Source organism: Bos indicus, chromosome 27 (genome assembly GCF_029378745.1).
Source record: "Bos indicus isolate NIAB-ARS_2022 breed Sahiwal x Tharparkar chromosome 27, NIAB-ARS_B.indTharparkar_mat_pri_1.0, whole genome shotgun sequence".
NCBI lineage: Eukaryota > Metazoa > Chordata > Mammalia > Artiodactyla > Bovidae > Bos > Bos indicus.
The window spans coordinates 34,418,926-34,445,514 of record NC_091786.1 but is presented as its reverse complement, the minus strand read 5'-3'; the positions used below and the strand labels follow the sequence as shown (position 1 = coordinate 34,445,514).

Genomic DNA, 26,589 nt, shown 5'->3' with positions numbered 1-26,589 from the left:
TGACACCGAGAGGACATACTAATGAAAATCAATTTTTATTTTTAGCTTAGTGAGAGTAACTCATGACTCCATAAGTGTCACTGAAAGGAAAAGATCATAATAATGAAAGAGAGATAAAGGATAAGAAAAGAAGGCATTATAATGGAAGAGGAAAACCTATTCAGAATAAATGAAATTAAATGGCCCTGTTGTACAATCTAGACATCTTACTCTGTACACTTGGGTGTGTCTGGGACAGCAGTATACTTTGGAATCACGAGGGCACAGGAGCACACTCCAGTATTCTTGCATGCAGAGTCCCACGGACAGAGGAGCCTGGCAGGCTACAATCCATAGGGTTGTAAAGAGTTGGACACCACTGAAGCAACTGAGCATGCACACACGCATGGACGCAGGTGGAGTAACACCATCCCAAACTGCTGGATGTGGAAAACTAAACAATTATTCTATTATTACACAGACATATCCACCTTTCAGGAAATGGAGGGAGACTTAATTAAAACTACTTGTAACTGTATATATGACTGAGTCCCTTTGCTCTTCACTTGAAACTGTCACAATTAATTTTTGGTTAATTAGTTATACCCCAATACAAAATTAAAAAGTTTTTAAAAAACTACTTTGTAATTCTGAAAGGCTATGTAACACACAGAATTATTATTCCCTTTACAACCTTTTTCTTCAGCAAATTTTTCTCAAGTGACCAGGGTAAGCACTCATTCAGTTGTTCAAGAGCATACATATTGGGTTTCTAGAGTCTCCAAATAAAGAAGTGAACTTCTCCATTTATGAGTTAGCACCATAAACATTTTATCAATCATTTACTCCTTTGTTTCCCCAGAATAAACTCCCAAAATACATTAACAAACTGAAGAAAGCATTTATTTATTTAGACAAACACTCACTGGTTATTGGTTAGAAAATACTAAAAGGAATTTGTGTGTGTGTGTGTGTGTGCTGTGCTAAGTTGCTTCAGTTGTGTCCGACTCTGCAACCCTATGGACTGTAGCCTCCCAGGCTCCTCTGGCCAAGGAATTCTCCAGGCAAGAATACTGTAGTGGATTGCCATGCTCTCCTCCAGGGGGTCTTCCTGACCCAGGGATCAAACCTGTGTCTTTTATGTCTCTTGCACTGGCAGGCAGGTTCTTTGTTCACTACTAAAAATATTAAGGGGAAAGAGAACCAACCATCTCTTTTAGAAGCTATATGTGTAGTATGCCTTATCAATTGTTGCTGTGCAATTAATACTTAGCAAGTACTTGTTGAATATCAATTTGTTCATCTTAAGAAATCCTTTCTAATTCACTTACCTGACAGTATCTGATTGGCTGCTACTTTCTGATGTGGACCTAAATGAAAGTGAAAAATAATACTTCAAAGTTAATACTTTAAAAAAAGTGTGCCTCTGTAACCAATGAATGTCAGGACATTTTGTAACCTACATTAATTCTTTTATACCACTCATCACCACTAATGAATCATTTCAAAAGATTACTAAGTTAGTCTGCAAATAATAGCATTGCTTTTTATCCATATACCATGTCCATAGAGAGCACAAATTTCAAATTCCCAAATAGAAAGGGGAGCAAGAAAACTGATTCGTCACTTCTCAGAACATGTGCTTGATTCCGAATACCTGATTCTGGCCTCTAGGTTCTACCCTGATGTGTTACCCACTGGTAAACAAATTACTGCAGGTGGTGATTAAAAACCCTCACTGACTTCTAAACAATTAGGCAGACTGTAGTTGACAGGGTAATCTCCACCTCCTATTTGACACATAGAGAAATGGTGTAAAAATAACACAAAATCCTAATGAAAATTTAAGGGAAAGAAGTGATATTTCTAATGATAGTTTGAAAAAGAGGAAATAGAAAGCATAAAAGGTAAACGGGAAAATAGTGGGTCAAGTTCCTGATTTTTTACAAAAAGTCTCTACCAGAATACATTATAACAAAATAACAACTCTAAGGCCAATGTATAAATGTAGAGGTTGTGATAGGCAGAATTCTAAAATGGCCCCCTAAGATTCCCATTCCTTGGTTATTTAAATACTCTTCAAAGTACTGCTCTGAAAAGATTTTGCAAATGTAATTAAAGCTCCAAATCTGTTGGCCTTAAAACAGAGAGATCATTTTGGTGGGCCTGACCCAGTCAGGTCAGCCCTTTACAAGTAGAGTTTTCTCTTGCTGGTAGAAAGGAGAAGTTAAGAGACAGTCAAAGCCTTAGGAAGACTTCTATGCCCTTATTTTTTTAAAGGTGAAGGGAGGTACCTGAGTAGCAACGCAGGTGGCCTCTGAAAGAGAGAGAAGGGCCCCAAGCAGACAGGCAACACAGAAAGATATACCTCAGACCTAAAGCTGCAGGAAATTGGGTTTTTCTTACAACCTTTTCCCAGCCTGGCCTTCAGGTCAGCCTTGTGACAACCCAGTCAAATCCACCTGGATTTCCTACTTACAGAACTTCCACACAGGAAACGAATGTGATTTAAGTTACTAAGTGTGTGGTAATTTGTTACACAGCAGCAGAAATATAAAAACTAGGTGAAAGTCATATTAATCTTAAAGGAATAAATGAATCAACACACTAGCAAAAGATTTATCATCATCAGTAATAAATGCCACACTACACTTACATACCTTTAAATAGTGGAAACAAAATAACTCTCAACATAGAAGTTCATACTAAGAAGCCAACAAAACAAGCAATTATCCTCTAATTAAAAATTTAAAAAAATAAAACCCAGATGTCAGCACACACACAAGAAGTCCATACTACCTAAACCCACATTTGAGAATGAAATAGGCATAATTTTAGGTGGATAAGATAAACAGTTTGCTACACAAAGACTCACTGATGGAAATGTTAAGAGATGTACTTCACCAAAAGGGAGATTGAACATCAAAATATGGAATTAAATTCAAAAAAGAATAATGAGTAAATAAAGTGACAAAAATGTAGTTAAATCTTGGTATGTTTTAAATATCATAATGATTAAATATAATAATAATGATAACTCTGACATATTTGTATCAGGTTAAAATTCAGAAGTAACTAAAAACCAGATGATAATACTATGAAAGAGTGAATAAAAGAGTATAAGGTTTAATGGGCTAATATCCATAAATTGTTAGAAGAAGATTATAAGTACTTTTATACCTAAAATTATAACTTTATATTTAAATAATTTAATAAAACACAATATAATAACATAATAATTAAAGAATATCACTAAAAGAATACAACTAGAACACATAATGACCAAATTGATAGAAGGAACGAAAAAACATTGAAAGCACATCAATATAATGGAATACAACAAATAAAAGAAAATACTGAAAAAGCATGAGAAATAGAACAAAACAAAATGGCAGAATTTACTCTAAACATATCAGCAAATATAAGTATATAGACATACTAAATTCAATTACTGAGACACTTGAGGTTACAGATTTTAAAATATCATTGGCAGGCTATTTTCAAGAGACCAAATTAAATAAAAGGTTGAAAGTAAGGGGACTGAAAAGTTATATCAGATAAACTGAAATGTTGGTATGCTGCTGCTGCTCAGTCATCTCAGTCATGTCTGACTCTGTACAACCCTATGGACTGCAGCCTGCCAGGCTCCTCTATCTGTGGGATTCTCTAGGCAAGAGTACTAGAGTGGGTTGCCATGCCCTCTGCCAGGGGTCTTCCTGACCCAAGGATCAAACCTGGGTCTCCTGCATTGCAGGCAGATTCTTTACCGCTGAGCCACCAGGGAAACCCTGAATGTAGGTAGGCCAGTTATAAATCAGTAAGTACTGAATTTATTATTTAAGAAATATTAATGGGGACAATATGCTATCCATTACTGATTTAAAAAAAAAAACACAGGAAGTAGATATAATTAGTTCTCACCAATCCATAACTACTATAGAAATTTATACATGAGTTTAGTCATGTACAATCTATCAAATATCAGGCATTTGCTTGCTTGTTTACCCAAGCTGTACATGAATACAACCCAAGCTGTGGTTTCTTTGGTAGCTCAGTCAGTAAAGAATCTGCCTGCAATGCAGGAGACCTGGGTTCAATCCCTGGGACAGGAAGATCCCCTGGAGAAGGAAATGGCAACCCATTCCAGTGTTCTTGCCTGGAAAATCTCATGGACAGAGGAGCCTGGAGGGTTACAGTCAATGATGTTGCAAGGGTCAGACACAACTGACTAAACCTCACATACATCCTTTTTTCTTTACTAATTATACATATTCTAAATTTTATTAGAGTCAGCCATTTTATTCCTTATTTCCTCAGAAAAAATTTTATTTATTTAAATGAATAGAAGACTAATTTACTATAAACTAAATTACTATATATTAGTAGCCGGGTTTTCAGAGGATTACTTTACCAACTGTAGCTAGACATTGTGAATTACTAATTCATTCTTAATTTTCAGCATGTGTCTTAAGATGCCTTACAGTTTACCTCCCTGGTGACATTTCTGTGAGTGTCACCTTCTGACCTGGACATTAAACGAATGGAAAATAGTGTCCAAAATTAGTCGTAAGAGAGCCTGTCAACTGCATAAATAAAAGGCCATTTTATAAGCTGTATTATCTCTTTTACAAGATTAGTTACCAAAAAAGAAAACAATGTGCAAGGTCACTAAACAGAGATGCAAATAAGTAAACTTTCTTATATACCTGCGTACCTCATCCATAAAAAGTATATTTCAAACCTGCAATGAGGACATTATCAATAAGGCACAGATTTGATTTTTCTTTATCACTTCTGAACACAGAATATAGGTTTGATCCTGAATGCCTGATTCTGACCTTTATACCCCAACTTTTAACTTTTTATTCATTGATAAAGAAATGCTACATTTTATAAGGTAAAATCCATACGGACTTCTAGACAATCTGACAGACTGAACTGGTGGGAAAATTTCCCTTTCCATTCCTCATAGAGGAGGTCTGAAAAAAAACAGCATGAACAGTTAACACATAACTGAGGTTAATAAGAAAAGAATTCTGTTGGTGCTAGTAAAAATGAAGAAACAGAGAGTTCAAAGGGTAAACAGGAGCTAAAAGTGAATGACTGCAGGGGTGTCTAAACCAGTGATACAACTTTGGGACTAGAGATTCAATAGTCATTCCTTAGAAGGAGTTATGAGGACTTTGCATGTAGGGAAACTAAGTGAGGTCCTTAACTGGAGCCACTTAACCTGGGAACCATGAAGGGTCATACCACCCATTCAACAGGGATAGTAAAAATCCTGATCAGTGGCCTTTGGAATGCAGCAGGGAAAATGGAGATATGCAACATGCAAGGACAGATGGGAGTAAGTGCATCACTGAGGAGTCCCAAGCCTCCAAAAAACGCACTTTCAGGATGCCAGTTCACACTCCTACAAATGCTTGAACACCATGCAGAGCATTTGCTTTAAATATTTTTGCTTTAAAAGAAGCAAAAATGAAACCACCCACATGTGTGAGTCTTCAAAACAGGGCATGCTGAATTCTCATGGGAAAATCATAAATATTGAAGAGAAAAGAGTCTATGATTACAAAGCCCTAGTAATTAACATCAGCAGCCATAGCCAAACAATGAGCTCACACACCAAGAAATACAAATGATTAAAAAAAACTCTGAGAATATTTAGAATCTCCATAGAGATTTTTGCAAGAATAGAATCCATAAGTCTAGAACAGGACTGAGAAGGAAGAAATGGTGATATGAGAGAATGATCTGAGAAAATCAAACAGAATATGAGATGGAGAGATACCTACAAAAGTGCAGTTACAAACCACAAAGATACAGTTCCAATCCTGATCAAAATGGAGTAACAGGATTTACACTTCTGCCTGAAACAACTGAAAATCTGGACAAAACATGTTACATACTGGTTTTCAGATACTGAATATTAGGCAAGATAGTGATCTATGAGAGAAGGAAATGAAGACCCATGATTGCCCCTTCTTACTGCAAGGAAGACTTTCCATGCGGTAACACAGCAATGGGAAGCCAAGCAGAGAAAGAAGTCTCCCCAAAGTGAGGTGATACCATCTGGGGAGACCAAGACAGCTACTATTCTGTTAGCCTTTGCCCTGTTTCATTTTGTACTGCAAGACAAAATTTGCCTACTACTCCTGGTATCTCTTGACTTCCTATTTTTGTATTCCAATCCTGTGATGAAAAGGACACCTTTTTTGGTGTTAGTTCTAGAAGATCTTGTAGGTCTTCATAGAATCGGTCAATTTCAGCTTCTTCAGCATTAGTGGTTGGGGCATAGACTTGTGTGAAGGTGAATGGTTTGCCTTGGAAACGAACCAAGATCATACTGTCGTTTTTGAGATTGCACCCAAGTACAGCACTTTAGACGCATTCATTGACTACATGAGGTCTACTCCAATTCTTCTAAGGGATTCTGGCCCACAATAGTAGATATAATGGTCATCTGAATTAAATTCGCCCATTAACACCCATTTTGGTTCACTGATTCCTAAGATGTCAATGTTCAACCTTGCCATCTTCTGCTCGACCATGTCCAATTTACCTTGATTCAGGGACCTAACATTCCAGGTTTCTAGGCAATATTGTTCTTTACAGCATTGGACTTTACTTTCACCACCAGACACATTCACACTGAGCATCATTTCCATTTTGACCCAGCCACTCCATTTTTTCTGGAGCTATTAATAATTGCCCTCCGCTCTTCCCAAGTAGCATATTGGACACCTTCTGACCAGGGGGGCTTATCTTCCAGTGTCATACATTTTTGCTTTTTCATACTGTTCATGGGGTTCTCACACTGAGAACACTGGAGTGGGTTTGCCATTTCCTCCCCCAGTGTACCAGAATTTAACAGAACTCTACACTATGACCTATCTGTCTTGTGTGGGCTTGAACAGCATTTCATTGAGTTATGCAAGCCCCTTCACCACAAGGCTGTGATCCATGGGGAAAAAAATGTATACACACACACACACACACACACACACACACACACTCAAAAAATAAGTGCAAGTCTCTCAGTAATGTTTGACTCTTTGTAACCACCCCATGGACTATATATATGTGTGTAAACACTGGTGAATATGAATAAGGTCTATCAGTTCAGTTCAGTCGCTCAGTCAGGTCCGACTCTTTGTGACCCCACGAACCAAAGCACGCCAGGCCTCCCTGTCCATCACCAACTCCTGGAGCTTACTCAAACTCATGCCCATCGAGTCAGTGATGCCATCCAACCATCTCATCCTCAGTCATCCCCTTCTTCTCCCGCCTTCAATCTTTCCCAGAATCAGGGTCTTTTCCAATGAGTCAGTTCTTCGCATCAGGTGGCCAAAGTATGGAGTTTCAACTTCAGCATCAGTCCTTCCAATGAATATTCAGGACTGGTTTCCTTTAGGATGGACTGGTTGGATCTCCTTGTGGTCCAAGAGACTCTCAAGAGTCTTCTCCAACACCACAATTCAAAAGCATCAATTCTTCGGTGCTCAGCTTTTTTATAGTTCAACTCTCACATCCATTCATGATTACTGGAAAAACCATAGCCTTGACTAGACGGACCTTTGTTGGCAAAGTAATGTCTCTGCTTTTGAATATGCTATCTAGGTTGGTCATAACTTTTCTTCCAAGGAGTAAGCATCTTTTAATTTTATAGCTGCAATCACCATCTGCAGTGATTTTGGAGCCCCAAAAAATAAAGTCAGCCACTGTTTCCACTGTTTCCCCATCTACGTGATGGGACCAGATGCCATGATCTTAGTTTTCTAAAGGCTGAGCTTTAAGGCCTATAGTTTAACTGATAAAACTATACTAATACCAGTCCCCTGGCTGTGAAAATTCAGTTAATGTAAGATGCTATCATTGATAAAACCTAAGTGACTCGATGGACATGAGTCTGAGTGAACTCCGGGAGTTGGTGATGGACAGGGAGGCCTGGCGTGCTGCGATTCATGGGGTCACAAAGAGTCGGCCATGACTGAGCGACTGAACTGAACTGAACTGAAGTGATAGAGCCAAGAAACTCTATGCCACTTTTGCAACTTTTTATATTTCTTGGTGGTGGTTTAGTCACTAAGTTGTGTCCAACTCTTGCGACCCCATGAACTGTAGCCTGCCAGGCTCCTCTGACAATGGGATTCTCCAGGCAAGAATACTGGAGTGAGTTGCCATTTCCTTCTCCAGGGCATCTTCCCAACCCAGGGATAGAACCAGAGTCTCCTGCATTGCAGGCAGATTCTTTACCAACTGAGCTAAGAGGGAAGCCTTTTATATTTCTTAAATTATCTCAGAACTAAATTTAAAAGAAAGGAATGGTAAAGCAAAGAATCTGGAAAATGTAACAGGAAATTCTAATAAATGGTAACTAAATATAACAATGATAATTATAAAAAAACACAAAATTTATTTGGAGGAAACTGAAAAACCAAATGATAAATAGATCAAAAAAGATAGATTAGTGTTACAAGGCCAAGATCCTTGTCTTATTCAGAAGACTACATATAATGATTAAATTAAGACATTGTATATATATAACATTTGCTACAAATACAAGTTACCAAAAACCATTAAAACAATAAAAACAGAATTAAAAATGTACAAAATAGTAAAAGAAGCCAGAAAAATCATAATAAAAAAATGGAATTGGGGAAAAGGAAATAATGCCAAAAAAGAGGATAGTAAGTAGGAAGAAAATAAGATGGTAAATTTCAACATGAATATCTGTGATCATACATTAAGCATATAAATATGAAAACTCTACTACTATATTTTTCATATAAAGGCTGTTTATAGGATATCAACTAAAATCTAAGAAAGATTGAAAATAAGGGATGAAAAATATGTAATAGGTAAATCTAACTTGCATAAAGCAAGTTGGGATACAACAATATAAAAGAGTAAAAATAGAATTTAAGATACTATTGTTAATGATGAAAAGAAAATACACCAAGAATATATAACTACACTGAATGTTATATATTTATTCACTGCCTGGTGGCTCAAATGGTAAAGACTCTGCCTGCAATGCGCAGCAAGACCCAGGTTCGATCCCTGGGTCAAGAAGACTCCCTGGAGAAGGGAATGGCAGCCCACTCCAGTATTCCTGCATGGAGAATCCTATGGACAGAGGAACCTGGTGGGCTACAGTCCACAGGATTGTGAACAGTAGGACATGACTAAAGTAGGACATGACTAAATGGCCAACACTTTCAGAGTATATAAAGCAGAAATTTCAACAAAGAGAAAGCCATGATATATTGGAAAAGTTTAGCTTGTATATAATAGAAACGAGAACCACTGGGCATGTGAAAGCAACATATGTGGATGCATTTCCACTCTTCCTGTCTCAATTACCGAGGCAATAACATTGGCAAGTTATTAAACCAGATTCTGAACTTTTTGAAACTTTAAAATAAGGATATCCAAAACTATCTCAAACAATTAAATGAGATATTGATGTAGCATTCAAAATTCCTATAAAATGTGAAGTACTGTTGCTGTTCATAATATTGCCTTACATCTGACTAGATTTAAATGGTTTAACTTCAGAACACAAATTTAATTTACCCACTACTTTGGGATTCCTCTTTCTTGCTAAACCACTTTTTCGAAAGCTTCCATGAAGCAACTATTATGGTTGCTACAACGAGAACAGGTAAAGCAATGTAGATAGCCAAAAGCCACTGCTTCTCCCCGCCCTTCTCAGAAGTTCTTTTCGTGAGTAAATCTAAAAATAAACATACATAAAAAATCAGAGAAAAAAATTAAGCTGTGTACTTTTAAGTTACAGCAAACTTATCACAATGTTCTTAATTTTAATCATAATTCAAGTAACAATGAAAAATAATAATAATTAGCCTCTAATTAAAATAAATGAATAAAAATAATGATAGAATCATAATATTTAAGACTATCTCTATAAACTCTCATTCTAAAAGAACAGACACTAAATTCCAGGAAGTTCTAATGTATTCTACCTTATACAGCAGCTACAGCAAAATCCCAGTATAAGTAGAACCCCACAACTTCAGAGACATATAACCAACAAACGTGCATTATTACAAGGTGCATTATCACAGAATTCTACTATATCTGTGCATATCTTATTTATCTTTATTAGAGTGCTGGCTCTCCAACACTGGGGATCTGTTTTTACCTATGGAGTCATTGCTGTGTTACTAGAATGGCACAGGCATAAAAAATAGGAGACATGATCCCTAACTCTAATTCTGCAACTAATTAGCACTGGGTATTCTTTCAGTTCCATGAGGAGTGAGGCTTTGTTTTACTATCTGTACATGCCTAGCGTCATATGATAAGCATCTGGCATATACATTAGGAATTCAAGAAATATTGCTAAATCAGTGGATGAATGACAAAAACTAAAGTCATGACAAACAGAATACTGTTTTAGCCTCCTTCTGTCATCTCTTTAACAGCAATTAATAGATTTTTATCATTTAAACTGAAAACTCCTTCAGACTAAAGGTTTATCTTCTACTTCCTTTATTTCTTCTATAACAGACACATATTAGTGCTAGACACAGGCTGTGTTGCTGGTATAGAGCTCAGATCACAGGATCAACCATAAACGTGGGAAAGAGTTGAAGGATAATTTAAAGGAGAAAGTCAGACACAAGTAAATAAAAATTTTAAAAGATACTCAGCTTCAGTCATATTGAAAAGTTAATATTAGGGGGAAAAAAGCAAGATTAAGAAAGCATATTGGTTTCTATTTCTTTTGGAAGCCTATTTGTTTACCTTTTAATTACAAATATTGGTTTCTTTCTAAGTGGCAAAAACCTAACTATGTTTTTGTGAAGGCAAGTAATTTGACGATTCTATTAACTGGATATATAAAAGAAATAGATACTTGCCCTGTGCCCCAGGCGATATTCTGGCTCTCGTGGTACAATTTGGAGGTGCGTAGCCTTCAGTACAATTGCATATCATCCTGGAAGTGCACACCTAGAATCATTTTTTTAAATTCAGATAGTCATTTAAAAATGTTTTCTCATAGAAAGCAAAATTATCTGATGGATCATCAGGCTTACTCTGGTATTTTCATCTAGTGTAATTTTGTTTCTTTGATTTATTTACAGAGATAATTCTACAAATCAAATGCTTGGTTTCTTAGCCTAAAGTAGGCACAGATGCACACACATGCTAAAAAGGAGCTATAAAGTGAGGCTCACAATATTTGAAATATCTGGAAAACTTAACACCTTCAAATGTCCACCTGAAAATTTAGCGTGCAATTCCAGAACCATCTACTTAAATTCTATTGAAAATGACACCATTCCAGCGGTGTGTTAGAGCCAGCCAGTATCAGCTTGCAAGGAGGACTGTGTACACTTCTTCCCATCTTCATTTTCAGTAACATCATGTGGTGGTCTGAAGTATCTGTATACATAGATGAGGACTTTATGCTTCCTCAAGCTACTTGGTAAACATTTAACAGCATAGCACTGCCCTTGACCAGGATCGTTTGTTTACTTCATTAGTTTTTGTTTGTTTGATTTTTAAGCAAAAGTTTTTTGTATTCCAAGAGAGTATCAGATAATCTTTGTAATTAACTAATTAACGATAGGAACAGCTTTATGGTGCTTGCCAATGTGTGAGCCTCCATTCTCAGCACTTTACATTGATTTACTCAAACCCTCACAACAGTCCTGTAAGGTTGGGACAATTATTATTCCCACTCTAAAGATGAATAACCTGGAGGCATAGATATTTAACTTGCCAAAAGTCACATGGCTAGTAAGTGGTGGAGACAATTTAAACCAAAGAAATCTGGTTTCAGTCTCTGCCCTTGACCACTAGGCTATGCTACTCCTGAAAATGATATAAAACACCTCTCAATTTCTAACATCTCAATTTAAGAATGTGATTCTAATTCCTGTATTCCATGGCTAAGATATACATGGAAAAAAGTGTTCTGTTTGCGGTTTCCACTGCCCTAGCTTCTGTCATATCACTTTCATGTTGTAGTGTGTGTGTGTGTGTGTGTGTGTGTTTACTCTGAAATACTGGCTTGGCCAAAAAGTCCATTCATGCTTTTCTAGAACATCTTACAGAAAAACCAGAATGAATTTTGGGCCAACCCAATATCTCACTGAAATAATATTGCCTTTCTCAAGAGACACATGTTGTCAGTTCAGTTCAGTCACTCAGTCATGTCCAACTCTGTGTGATCCCGTTGACTGCCGCACACCAAGCTTCCCTGTCCATCACCAACTCCCGGAGCTTACTCAAACTCATGCCCATCAAGTCAGTCATGCCATCCAATCACCTCATCCTCTGTTGTCCCCTTCTCCTCCTGCCTTCAATCTTTCCCAGCATCAGGGTCTTTTCCAGTGAGTCAGTTCTTCGCATCAGGTGGCCAGAGTATTGGGAGTTTCAGCTTCAGCATCAGTCCTTCCAATGAATATTCAGGACTGGTTTCCTTTAGGATGGACTGGTTGGATCTCCTTGCAGTCCAAGAGACTCTGAAGTCTTCCCAACACCACAATTCAAAAGCATCAATTCTTCGGTGCTCAGTTTTTTCTATAGTCCAACTCTCACATACATACATGACTACTGGAAAAACCATAGCTTTGACTAGACAGACCTTTGTTGGCAAAGTAATGTGTCTGCTTTTGAATATGCTGTCTAGTTTGGTCATAACTTTTCTTCCAAGGAGCAAGCATCTTTTAATTTCATGGCTGCAGTCACCATCTGCAGTGATTTTGGAACCCCCCCCCCCAACTAAAAATGAAGTCTCTCACTGTTTCCATGGCTTCACCATCTACTTACCAAAAGTGATGGGACCGGATGCCATAATCCTAGTTTCCTGAATGTTGAATTTTAAGCCAGCTTTTTCCCTCTCCTCTTTCACTTTCATCGAGGGTCTTTAGTTCTTCTTCCTTTTCTGCCATAAGGGTGGTGTCATCTGCATATCCGATGTTATTGATATTTCTCCCGGCAATCTTGATTCCAACTTGTGCTTCATCCAGCCTGGTAGTTCACATGATGTACTCTGCATATAAGTTAAATAAGCAGGGTGACAATATACAGCCTGGACATACTCCTTTCCTGATTTGGAACCAGTCTGTTGTTCCATGTCGAGTTCTAACTGTTACTTCCTGACCTGCATACAGATTTCTCAGGAGGTAGGTCAGGTGGTCTGGTATTCCCATCTCTTTAAGAATTTTCAACAGTTTGTTGTGATCCACACAGTCATGGGCTTGGGCATAGTCAATAAAGCAGAAGTAGATGTTTTTCTGGAACTCTCTTGCTTTTTCTAGGGTCCAACAAATGTTGGCAATTTGATCTCTGGTTCCTCTGCCTTTTCTAAATCCACCTTGAACATCTGGAAGTTCACTGTTCACGTACTGTTGAAGCGTGGCTTGGAGGATCTTGAGCATTACTTTGCTAGCTACACATGATGTCATTGTGTTGTCACATTTGGATCACTTCGTTTAGGTGATGTCTTCCAAGTTTTTTCCACTGTAAGTTGTAACGGTTCCATTGGAGGAGACAACTTGTGTATGTAATATGGACATATGTAAGTATCTGGGTCCTCATAAGAGTTTCACCCACTAGTTTTAGCATCTGTTGATAATGATTTAACTCCATTATTTCTTCTATATTGTTTATACTATTAAAAAGAATTTTCCCATATCCACCCTTCTAGAGGACTATATTTCCTGCTACCCTAGCCGCCAACTCTGCTGAGTACCTGGTGCTGCCAGAACCCCTGCAAGCCAAGCAGCTGCACCACCTCCACACCTGGCCCTCACTGGGGCAGGCCCAAGTCTTCCAGGGCAGCCTCAGGAGCAAACCCCAGTAGACGACCAATATGCAGAGGTGGAAATAAAACCACAGTTGAAACCCAGGGACAGTGTGGCTAAGGAAGAAGACCCAAAACCCTCCCACCAGCTGTACAAGCTGCAGATTAAATTCTCATGATCAACTAGGCAGACTCTGTGTCTATGGAACATATGTAAAAGGACATTGAGAGCTCCCACAAAAGAAAACACACTAGTTCTGACAGCTGTGGACATTGGAGGCAAGAACACACAGGAGTAGGAGCAGATTAGAATCTGAGCTGCCCCCACAGCAGGTCCTGAGACCAGCACAGTGTTGGAGGGCATCCTAGGGAGGTGAGGCAGACTGTGACTCCCAGCGAGGGAAAGGACGCTGACAGCAGTGACTCAAGAAAAACATTTATTATTCTTGTGTTTTGACTTGTTCTGTAGATTATTTTGGATTTTTCCTCTTTTTTTCCCTCCCCTGCCCCCACATTGTAGTTGTTAGATTTTATTGGCACTTGAAATCTAACTAAGCTTTTGAGCTTTTTTTTTTTTCCCCTCATTCAAATTTTTTCATTGTTGTTATAAACTTCTGCCTCGTTGTTGGGCTTTTGCAGTTCTGGACAGTTTGGGTTTTTTTTTTTTTTTTTCCTTTTCTCTTTTTTAATTTAATTTTTTAAACCTATTATTATTTTTTCTAAATTTATTCCTTTGTTTGCTTTTCCTACTGTTCTTTTCCCCTTGCAGTTAATTTTAATATATATAAATCTTATTTATCTACCTCTATTTAACTCTACATATCTATTCTTTCTTTCTTTTATTTCTTTCCTTTAGTTTCAACATATTTGTTTGTTTTATTTTCATTGCTTTATACCCCAATTGGCACCTTGGTTTAGTTTTGTTTTCCAGTTTATGCTTCAGTTACTTTTGTTCTGGTAGACATAATTTTTGGTTTCCTTTGTTTGCCAGGTCTAACTATTGCCCTTTATTTTTGTTGGACTGTTTTTATTTTGCTTATGGGTGTATATGTATATATGTATATTCAGTCACACTTTTTACTGTTGTTATTAACCTCTGCCTCTACATTGGGCCTTTGTAGTTCTGTGGAGTTTTCCTTTTATTCCATTTCTTTTTCTTCTCTCTTTTTTTTTTCCTCTTTTTTATAATTTTAACTTTTAATTTTTTAAAATCTATTATATTCTTTCTACATTTATTCCTTTGTTTGCCTTTCGTACTGCTCTTTTGCCCTTGCAGTGAATCTTTTATATAAATCTTCTTGATCTGCCTCTATTTAACTTTGCATATCTATTCTTTCTCTCTTTTCTTTCTTTCCTTTCCTCTCAACACATTTGTTAGTTTGTTTGTTTTTTTAATTCCTTTATTTCCCACTTGGCACTTTGCTTTAGTTTTGTTTTCCAGTTTGTGCTTTAGTTAGTTTTGTTCTTAATTAGTAAATATAATTTTTTATTTCTGTTGTTCACCGAGTCAATCTATTGTACTTTATTGTTGTTGGAATGTTTTGACTTTGCTCATGGGTATATATGTATATGTGAATATTCCATTATTTCGATTATTATTTGCCTGATTTTGTAACTGCCATTTGTCTGGGGTCCAACTTTGGTTTCTCATTTTTTGATATTTGTTTTTATCTCACTTAATGCCATAACAAACCACTTGTGGAAACTTTGTTCCTGAGATCAAGCCCTGAGCCTTTGGAGTGGGAGCACTGACTCCAAGATGCTAGACTACCAGAGAACTAACCCTAAGGGGTATCAAATAGTGAGAATTCACACAAATGAAACCACTGGAATACAATACCCAACATCACCCAACCACCAAAGCACCCTGTGCAGGACTCCTCATCCAAACAACAAACAAAACAAAAATACTAACAAAATCATCAGAAGACAGGATTACCGCCTCTCTCAGCCTTGCCCATCAGAGGAAAAACAATAAACAAAAATTCAGCACAAATCTCACCCTATAAGAAATTTACACAAACCACTGGATCAATCTTACAGGGCAGACACCAAAAGGAAGAAAGAATTCAACCTTGAAACCTAGAAAAGGAGACCTCAAACACAATAAGTTAGAAAATGAAAAGGCAGAGAACTACTACACAAATGAAGAAACAAACTAAAAACACAGAAGTCCAAATAAATGAAGAGGAAAGAGGCAAGCTATCTGAAAAAGAATTCAGATAACTGATAGTAAACCTTGAAAGCAAAATGGAGAAAAATTCAAGAATCAATTAACAAAGACCTAGAAGAATTAAAGAATGAACATGCAGAGACACACAATGATTGAAGTTAAAAATGATCTAGAATGAATCAAGAGCAGAATATCTGAAGCAGAAGAATGAATCAGTGAGCTGGAAGATAAAATGCTGAAAATAACTTCTGAAGAGCAGAATAAAGTAAAAAGAATGAAAAGAACTGAGGATAGTCTCAGAGACCTCTGCTGCTGCTGCTGCTGCTGCTGCTAAGTCACTTCAGTCGTGTCCGACTCTGTGCGACCCCATAATCAGCAGCCCCCATCCCTGGGATTCTCCAGGTAAGAACACTGGAGTGGGTTGCCATTTCCTTCTCCAATGCATGAAAGCGAAAAGTGAAAGTGAAGTCGCTCAGTCGTGTCCGACTCTTCGCGACCCCATGGACTGGGGCAATATCAAATGCACCAACATTTGAATTACAGGGGTCCTAGAAGAAGAAGAGAGAAAGCAAGTGTATGAGAAAATTTTTGAAGAGATGGTTGAAAATTTCCCGAACATGGAAAGGGAAACAGTCAAGTCCAAGAGGCACAAAGAGTCCCATACAGGATAAACACAAGGAGAAACACATCAAGACACATACTTATCAAACTTAAAAAGACTAAACACAAAGAAAGAATATTAAAAGCAGCAAGGGAAAAGCAACAAGTAACATACAAGGGAAAACCCACACGCTTCACAGCTGATCTTTCAGCAGAAACTCTGTAGGCCAGAAGGGAATGGCAGGATATATTTAAAGTACTGAATGGGAAAAATCCACAACCAAGATTACTGTACCCGGCAAGGATCTCTCATTCAAAACTGATGGAGAAATAAAAAGCTTTTCAGACAAGTAAAAGTTAAGAGAATTCAGTGCAACCAAACCAGCTTCACAACAAACACTAAGTGAACTTATATAGTCAAGAAATACAAGAGAAGAAAAAAGATCTATAAAATCAACCCCAAGCAATTAAGAAAAGGGCAATAGGAATATCTATATCAATAACTACTTTAAATGTAAATGGATTAAATGCTCCAACCAAAAGACACAGACTGGTTGAATGGATACAAAAACAAAACCCATATATATGCTGTGTACAAGAAAACCACTTCAGACCTCAAGACACATACAGACTGAAAGTGAGAGGATGGAAAAATATATTCCATGCAAATGTGAAGCAAAAGAAAGCAGGAGTAGCAATCCTCACATCAGACAAAATAGACCTTAAAATTAAGATTACAAGAGATAAGGAAGAACACTACATAATGATCAAGGGATCAATCCAAGAGGAAGACATAACAATTATAACTCCTATGCACACAACATAGGTGCACCTCAATACATAAAACACTAACAAACACAAAGGAGAAATTCACAGTAACACAATAAGAGTAGGAGACTTTACTCCCCCATTCACACCAATGGACAGACCACCAAAACAGAAAATTAATAAGGAAACACAAGTCTTAAATGATATATTAGATGAGATGAATCTCGTTGACATCTTCAGGACATAGCATCCAAATGCAGAAGAATACACATTCCTCTAAAGTGCACATGGAACATTCTCCAGGATAGACATCTTGGGTCACAAATCAAACCTCAGTAAATTTAAGAAAATTGAAATCATATCAAGCATCTTCGCCAACCACAACACTCTGAGACTAGATATCAATTACAAGGAAAAAACTGTAAGAAACACAAACACGTGGAGATTAAACAGCACGTTTCTAAATAACCAACAGGTTACTGAAGAAATCAAAAGGGAAATTTTAAAAATTCTAGAAACAAATGACAATGAAAAAATGAAAACTCAAAACCTATGGGAAGCAACAAAATCAGTCCTAAGAGAGAAGTTTATAGCAATACAATCCTACCTCAAGAAACAAGAAAAACATTGAATAGACAGCCTAACTTTACATCTAAAACAACTGGAAAAAGAAGAACAAAAAGACCCAAAAATTAGTAAAAGAAAAGAAATCATAAAGATCCAAGCACAGGGATGGTATGGGGAGGGAGGAGGGAGGAGGGTTCAGGATGGGGAACACATGTATACCTGTGGCAGATTCATTTTGATATATGGCAAAACCAATGCAATATTGTAAAGTTAAATAAAATAAAATTTAAATAAATAAATAAATTTTTAAAAAATCCAAGCACAAATAAATGAAAAAGAAATGAAAGAAACACTATTAAAGACTAATAAAACTAAAAGCTGGTTCTTTGAGAAGATAAAATTGACCAACCTTTAGCCAGATTCATCAAGAAAAAAAAGAGAAGAATCAAATCAACAAAATTAAAAATGAAAAAGGATAGGTTACAACAGACAATGCAGAAATACAAAGGTTTATAAGAGACTATTATGAACAACTATATGGCAATAAAGTGGATAACCTGGAAGAAACTGACAGGTTCTTAGAAAAGTTCAATCTTCCAAGACTGAGCCAGGAAGAAATAAAAATTATGAGCAACCCAATGACAAGTGCTGAAATTGAAGCTGTGATCAAAAGTCTCCCAAAAAACAAAATCCCAGGACCAGATGGCTTCACAGGAGCATTCTATCAAACATTTAGAGAAGAGCTAATGGCTATGCTTCTAAAACTCTTTCAAAAAATTGCAGAGGAAGGAACACTTCCAAACTCATTCTATGAGGCCACCATCACCCTGATACCAAAACCAGACAAAGACAACACAGAAAAAGAAAACTACAGGCTAATATCACTGACGAACATAGATGCAAAAGTCCTCAACACAATTTTAACAAACAAAATTCAGCAACACATCAGAAAGCTCATACAGCATGATCAAGTTGGGTTTATTCCAGGAATGCAGGGATTCTTCAATATATGCAAATCAATCAATCTGATACACCATGTTAACAAATTAAAAGATAAAACTATATGATTATTTCAATAGATGCAGAAAAAGCCTTTGACAAAATTCAGGACCTTAAAAAAAAATTCAGGACCTGTTTATGATTAAAACTCTTCAAAAAATGGGCATAGAAGGAACCTACCTCAACATAGTAAAGGCCATATATGATAAGCCTACAGCAAACATTATTCTCAATGGTAAAAAATGGAAAGCATTCTCCCTAAGATCAGAAACAAGACAAGGATGTCCACTTTCACCACTATCATTCAACATAGTTTTAGAAGTCCTAGCTACAGCAATCAGAGAAGAAAAAGAAAGCAATCCAGATCAGAAAAGAAGTAAAGCTCTCACTGTCTGCAGATGACATGATTCTGTACATAGAAAACCCTAAAGGTAGTATCAGAAATTTACTAGAGCCAATCAGTGAATTTAGCAAAGTTGCAGTATACAAAATCAACACACAGAAATCATTTGCATTTCTATGTATCAATAATGAAAAATCAGAATGAGAAATTAAGGAATCAACCCCATTCACCATTCCAACAAAAAGAATTAAATATCTAGGAATAAACTCACCTAAGGAGACAAAAGAACTGTACACAGAAAAGCACTAAGTTTCAAAGCACTAAGTAAAAATATCCTTAATCTTAAATTAACTGAGGTATAGGACTATTTTTTCACCCAAAATAAACCTTTCAAGGACCTTCAGTTTTCTAAAATTCCCTTAATATTTTTGCTCTAGATCATGGTCATTTGTTCAACTATTAGGTCACTCTAGAACTAATGATAGGAATAAAATGCTTTTCACGGTAACAGATGAGAAGCTCCGTGTGGTAAAAACTCAATCATTCAGTGCATTTACATGCATTTCCTGAGATTCTACAAATATTTCAAAATAAAAGATTTTTTAAGTAAATCATTACAGGCAGGGATATAAATGTTAGTAGGCTCAGGCAACTGTTACGCTAGGAGCTAAACCATATGCAACTCAACTGAAATTTCTTTGTTACAACTCAGAAACAAACATCATAGAGAAAAAGAAATACCTCAGAAAAGATAACTACAAATGAGCAGGCACATATCTAAAGAGCTCTCACACTGAAACCTGTTAAGGTCAGGACTAATTTCCAGCCAGGACTGAAGCTATGGATTTTTTTTACACCAAGATTGTTAGCAAAGAATGAAAATCCAGTAAAGGAATATAAGACACATTCTTTCCTTCCACACATTTTCAACTACAATTCTTGTTCTGGAAAAAAAAAAAAGCAAAATTATTCATTTATCTTTTAAAGGCTTTCACAACTACACCACACCAAAATAACTTCTACACATAAGAGTTATTATTCTGTTACTGATTTCTTGGTTTTAAAATCCAAAGATCCACTTTCTGAGTGTCTTAGGAGTTCAAAACATCATAAGAAATGCACATATTGTGGTTATGTCATTCAAAAATAAATATACACTAGTTGTATGAAAACCCTCCTTCCCATATTTTTTCAACACTCCTTTATCACTAGTCTTGGCTTATTTGTATTCTTTTTTCCATTCATACCTTGCATAGATTTTCCCCAAATTCCCTTTATTTTTTAGTCCTTAATTAGTAGCCCTTTCTCATGGAAATCAAAAGACCAAGTTTCCCATATCACTGTCAAGGACGTGCATCCACATTATTTGTACCACAAAGCTTCAGCCTCAGCACTATTGACATTTGGGGCCAGAAAATTCTTTGCTGTAGGTGTTTTTCTGGCCAAGCAGGGTGGTGAGGACCTCTACCCACCCTATCCAGAAGCTCCACTGGTGTGACAACTAGAAAATATCCTCCAGATGCCTTCTAGGGAGCAAAATCACCCCCCAAAAAAAACCACTGATAGAATGGCAACCCACTCCAGCATTCTTGCCTGGAGAATCTCAGGGACAGAGGAGCCTGGTGGGTTGCCGTCTATGGGGTCGCACAGAGTCAGACACGACTGAAGCAACTCAGCAGCAGCAGCAGCAGCAAAGCATGATTTTTCTGGGATCTCTAGTGAATATCCCAGGTTTTCAAAGAAATAGCTTCACTCTGATTGACTGTAACTCAGATAACTCCAGCCTTCTGTAAACACTGATAATTGTTCAGCTTATAGTTTTGTCATTCTTTGCCTGATCTTGTACGGTTTGATATTCATCAACAGGCCCATGGGGACAGCTATGCAAACTTCTGAAGCTGTTTCTGCATACCAGTGCTTCTTCCCTGGAACTCTGCCTCCAAAATTCTACCTACTTTAATCTCTTAACTCCAATCTCTGTCTCTTCAACCTACTATGCCCGTGTCTACCCAAGGCACAGCAGTCCAAAATCTGACAACAGGAAGAGAACCAGGGAAATCACATCTCATTTGTTTCCCTTCTCTCATGGAACAAAGCCCTATCCTACTATCTAGTACCTGAAAACTGCTGTTTCATACATTTCTTCCCAGCTTTCTAGTTGTTTATGGCAAAAGTGTGATTAAAGATCCATGTATTCTTTCATACCATCCAAAATCCATGAGCCTCTCTGAGAAAAGGATAATTCTGCTTTTTAAAAACAGGAGATTGTAACCTCAGTGTATCTCTAGTATGTCTTAAGTCCTTATGTGAAAAAATAAAGTGTGTACTCTTAGGGATCTAATTGTGGTCTTGAATATCACTCCCTTTTCAAAAGTGCCAAAGCTTCTCAAAAGTGACTGATTACATAAGTGGTACTGAATAACCCAAGGTGTATCTGAGACACACTGTGTCAGAGGGCAAGGATGACTTCCAAGGTACATAGAAAATAACCCCTATGATTTTAATTTTTCCTTTAAGATCCCATCAATATAATACAGCAATATAGATAACTAAAAGTACAGCTACTATAAATAAAAGGGTAATTTTATCACTATTTTCAAGAGATAATTGTCTACCAGAAACTTCAATAATGTTCTGTAGTTTAGTAAGTTGACTGAATAAAAATGAATAGGCAAATATTCTTAACTTTCCTACATAGTAACTGTAATGAAAAAGACCTCTGATCACACCAGTAACAAAACTATGTGATACAAGTAAATAATTAAAACAAGGAGTGTGTAACATCATGTAAAGAAGACATAAAACTATCCTGAAAATAACAAAGGATTTTGAATAAATAATCCAAAATGGAATAATTAGAAAATTTGACACATATCAACATAAATCTTTGATTTTTACCAACAGTTATAAAATGCAAAACAATATTATAATGGGATGAGAATAGTTGGATCAATAAAATAAAATAGCCACTATATATTTTTAAAATGAATAATATACATGACACCACAGCTTATATACCACATGGAAGTAGAAACCCAATGGGTAAAAGGCAGAAACAGATAATTCTATGATCAACATACAATATTAAACACATGAATATATGTTCAATCTCAGCAACAGACAAAGAAGACTTAATTAGAACCATAACAAAGGGGGATGGAAAAAGATAGTCCATGCAAAAGGAAGTCAAAAGAAAGCTGGAGTGTCAATTCTCATATCAGACACAATATATTTTAAAATAAAGGCTACTACAAGAAACAAAGAACACTACATAATGATCAAGGGATCAAAACAAGAAGACATAACAATTATAAATATTTATGTACCCAACACAGGAGTAACTCAATACAGAAGGCAAATGCTAACAGATATAAAAGAGGAAGTTGACATTAACAAAATAATAGTGGGGAGTTTAACATCCCACTTATACCAGATCATCCAGACAGAACATTAATAAGGAAACACAAGCCTTAAATGACACATTAGACCAGATGAACCTAATTGATATTTAGAGAACATGCATCATCAGTCATGTTCTACTCTTTGTGACCCTATGGACTATAGCCCACCAGGCTCCTCTGACCATGGGATTCTCCATGTAAGAATACTGGAGTGGCTTGCCCTGCCTTCCTCCAGGGGATCTTCCCAACCCAGGGATCGAACCTGTGTCTTACATCCTCTGCATTGGCAGGAGGGTTCTTAACCACTAGTGCCACCTGGGAAGGGCATTCTACCCAAGAGCATCAGAATGCACTATTTTCTCAAGTGCACATGGAACATCTCCAGGATAGATCACATGCATCACATCAAGCATCAGTAAATTTAAGAAACTGAAATTGTATCAAGTACCTTTTCTGACTAAAATGCTAGGAGATTAGATATAAATTACAAAAAAAAAAAGATATCAATTACAGGAAAAAAACTGTAAAAAAAACACAAACACTGAGATTAAATAATACAATTCTAAACAACCAAGTGATCACTGAAATCAATGAGGAAATCAAAAAATACCTAGAAATGACAACAAAAACACAATTATCCAAAACCTATGGGATACAACAAAAGCAGTTCTAAGAGAGTTTTATAGCAATACAATCCTACCTCAAGAAATGAGATAAACATCAAATAAACAACCTAACCACATACCTAAAAAAAACTAGAAGAAGAAGAACAAAGAACTCCCAAAATTAGTAGAAGGAAATAAATCATAAAGATTAGAGCAGAAATGAAGAAAAAAAAATAGCAAAGATCAGTACAACTGAAAGTTGGTTCTTTGAGAAGATAAACAAAATTGAAAAACTATTAGCCAGACTCATCAAGAAAAAAGGGAAGACTCAAAACAATAAAATTAGAAATGAAAAAGAAATTACAATAGACAATGCAGAAATACAAAAACAAAAACATCATATGAGGCTACAATGAGCAACTATATGCCAATAAAACAGATAACCCCAAAGAAATGGACAAATTTTTAGAACAGTACAACCTCCCAAGACTGAACAAGGGGAAAATAGAATATATGAGCAGACCAATCACAAACTGTGAAATTGTGATCAAAATCTTCCAACAAACAAAAGCCCAGGGCCAGATGGTCTCACAGGTGAATTCTACCAAACATTTAGAAATGCTCAAACTACCCAAAAAATTGCAGAGGGAAGAACATTTCCAACCTCATTCTATGAGGCCACAATCACCCTTACACCAAAACCAGAAAAAGATACTGCAAAAAAAGAAAACTGTGGGCAGACCAATATCACAGATAAACATTCTCAACAAAATACTATAAAACTGAATCCAACAATACACTATGATATACACTATGGATCATACACTATGATCAAGGGAGGTTTATCCCAAGGATTCAAGAAATCTTCAATATATGTGAATTGATCAATGATACACCATACTAACAGATTGAAAGATAAAAAACATATGACAATCTTAATACATGCAGTGAAAGCTTTTGACAAAATTCAACACCCATTTATGATTAAAAAAAAAACAAACTCCAGAAAGTGGGCAAAGAAGGAACCTAACCTCAACATAATAGAAGCAATGTAAAACAAACCCACAGCAAACATTATTCTCAATGGTAAAACCCTGAAAGCACTTCTTCTAAGATCAAGAATGAGAGAAGGGTGCCCATTCTCACCACTATTATTTAATATAGTTCTGGGAGTCCTAGCAACTGCAATCAGAAAATAAAAATATATAAAAGGAATCAAGACTGCAAAACAAGAAGGAAAATTCTCACTTTTTGCAGATAACATGATACTATACATAGAAAACCCTAAAGATACCATCAGAAAATTACTAGAGTTAATCAATGAATTTAGTAAAATCTCAGAATGTAAAATTAATATTGAAATTTCTTGCATTCCTATACACTAACAACGAAAAATCAGAAAGAGAAATTAAAAAAACAATCCCACTCACCATTTCAACGAAAAGAATAAAATACCTAGGAATAAACCTACCTAAGGAGACAAAAGACCTATATGCAGAAACATATAAGATACTTATGAAAGAAATCAAAGAACACAAAGAGATGGAGAGATACACTATGTTTTTTAATTAGAAAAATCAATATTGTGAAAATGACTATACTACCAAAGCAATCAACAAATTCAATGATTCCTATCAAATTACCAAAGTAATTTTTCAGAGAACTAGAACAAAAAAAATTTACAACTTGTATAGAAACACAAAAGACCATGAATCAATAGTCAAAGAAATCCTGAGAAAAATGGAGTTGGGGGAATCAGTCTTCCTAACTTCAAAGACTATACTACAAAGCTACAGTAATCAAGACAGTATGGCACTGGCACACAAAAAAATACATAAATCAATGGAATAAGATAGAAAGAAAGCCCAGAAATAAACCCACATACCTATGGGCACCTTATCTTTGAAAAAGGGGGCAAGAATATACAATGGAGAAAGGATGATGGCCTCTTCAAAAGGTGGTGCTGGAAAAACTGGACAGCATGTAAAAGAATGAAATTCGAACGCTTCCTAACACCATACACAAAAATAAACTCAAAATGGATTAAAGACCTAATTGCAAGACCAGACACTATAAAACTCGTAGAGGAAAACATAGAGAACTCTTTGATAAAAATCTCAGCAAGATCCTCTTTGACTAACCTCCTAGAGTAATGGAAATAAAAACAAAATAAACAAATGAGATCTAATTAAACTTAGAAGCTTTTGTACAGCAAAAGAAACATTAAACAAGATGAAAAGACAATACTCAGAATGGATATCACTGCAAATGAAGCAACTGACAAGGGATTCATCTCCAAAATATACAAGCAGCTCATGCAGCTAAATACCAGAAGAACAAACAACCCAATAAAAAAATGGGCAGAAGACCTAAACAGACATTTCTCCAAAGACATACAGATGGTCAACAAACACATGAAAAGATGCTCAACATGCTCATTATCGTTGTTGTTGTTCAGTTGCTTGTCACTTCCGACTCTTTGTGATCCCATGAACTACAGCATACCAGGCTTCCCTGTCCTTCACCACCTCCCTGTGTTTTCTCAAACCCATATCCATTGAGTTGGTGATGCCATCCAACCATCTCATCCTCTGCCATCCCCTTTTCCTCCTGCCTTCAATCTTTCCCAGAATCAGGGTCTTTTCCAATGAGTTGGCTCTTTGTATCAGGTGGCCAAAGTACTGGAGCTTCAGCGTCAGCATCAGTCCTTCCAATGAATATTCAGGACTGATTTCCTTTAGCATTGACTAGTTTGATCTCCTTGCTGTCCAAGAGATTCTCAAAAGTCTTCTCCAATACTACAGTTCAAAACCATCAGTTCTTCAGCATTCACCCTTCCTTCTTCATTATCCAACTCTCACATCCATACATGACTATGGTAAAAACCACAGCTTTGACTCAATGGACCTTTATCAGCAAAGTAATCTCTCTGCTTTTCAACTGCTATCTAGGTTTGTCATAGCTTTTCTTCCAAGAAGTAAGCTCATTATTAGAGAAATGCAAATCAAAACTGCAGTGAGGTATCACTGTACACAAGTCTGAATGGCCATCACCAAATAATCACAAACATAATCACCATCATAAACATAAATGCTGGAGAGGATGTGGGTAAGAGAGAACCCTCTTGCACTGTCATTGGGAATGTAAATTTATACAGCTACTATGGAAAACAGTATGGAGACTCCTTAAAAATCTAGGGAAAAAACCACCATATGACCTAGCAACTCCACTACTGGGCATATACCCTGAAAAAACCATAACTCAAAAAGACACATGTACCCCAAAGTTCACTGCACACTATTTACAGTAGCTAAGATGTGGAAGCAACCTAGATAGCCATCAATAGATGAATGGATAAATAATTTGTAGTA

At 36.5% G+C, this 26,589-nt stretch overlaps 1 protein-coding gene across 5 annotated transcripts in view; it reads right to left on the bottom strand.

Moving 5' to 3' along the window:
- The window catches only part of ADAM32 (ADAM metallopeptidase domain 32), a 174,347-nt gene that overhangs the window by 7,393 nt on the left and 140,365 nt on the right, over positions 1-26,589 (bottom strand). For 4 of the 5 annotated variants that reach the window (XM_070781446.1, XM_070781445.1, XM_070781448.1 and 1 more), the window contains 3 exons: positions 10,869-10,959; positions 9,559-9,718; positions 1,311-1,349 (listed from right to left, as the gene is read on the bottom strand). In XM_070781446.1, the coding sequence (XP_070637547.1) occupies positions 1,311-1,349; positions 9,559-9,718; positions 10,869-10,959 (290 nt within the window). The remainder of the gene's footprint in view (positions 1-1,310; positions 1,350-9,558; positions 9,719-10,868; positions 10,960-26,589) is intronic. The other variant, XR_011564439.1, reaches the window with a different exon arrangement.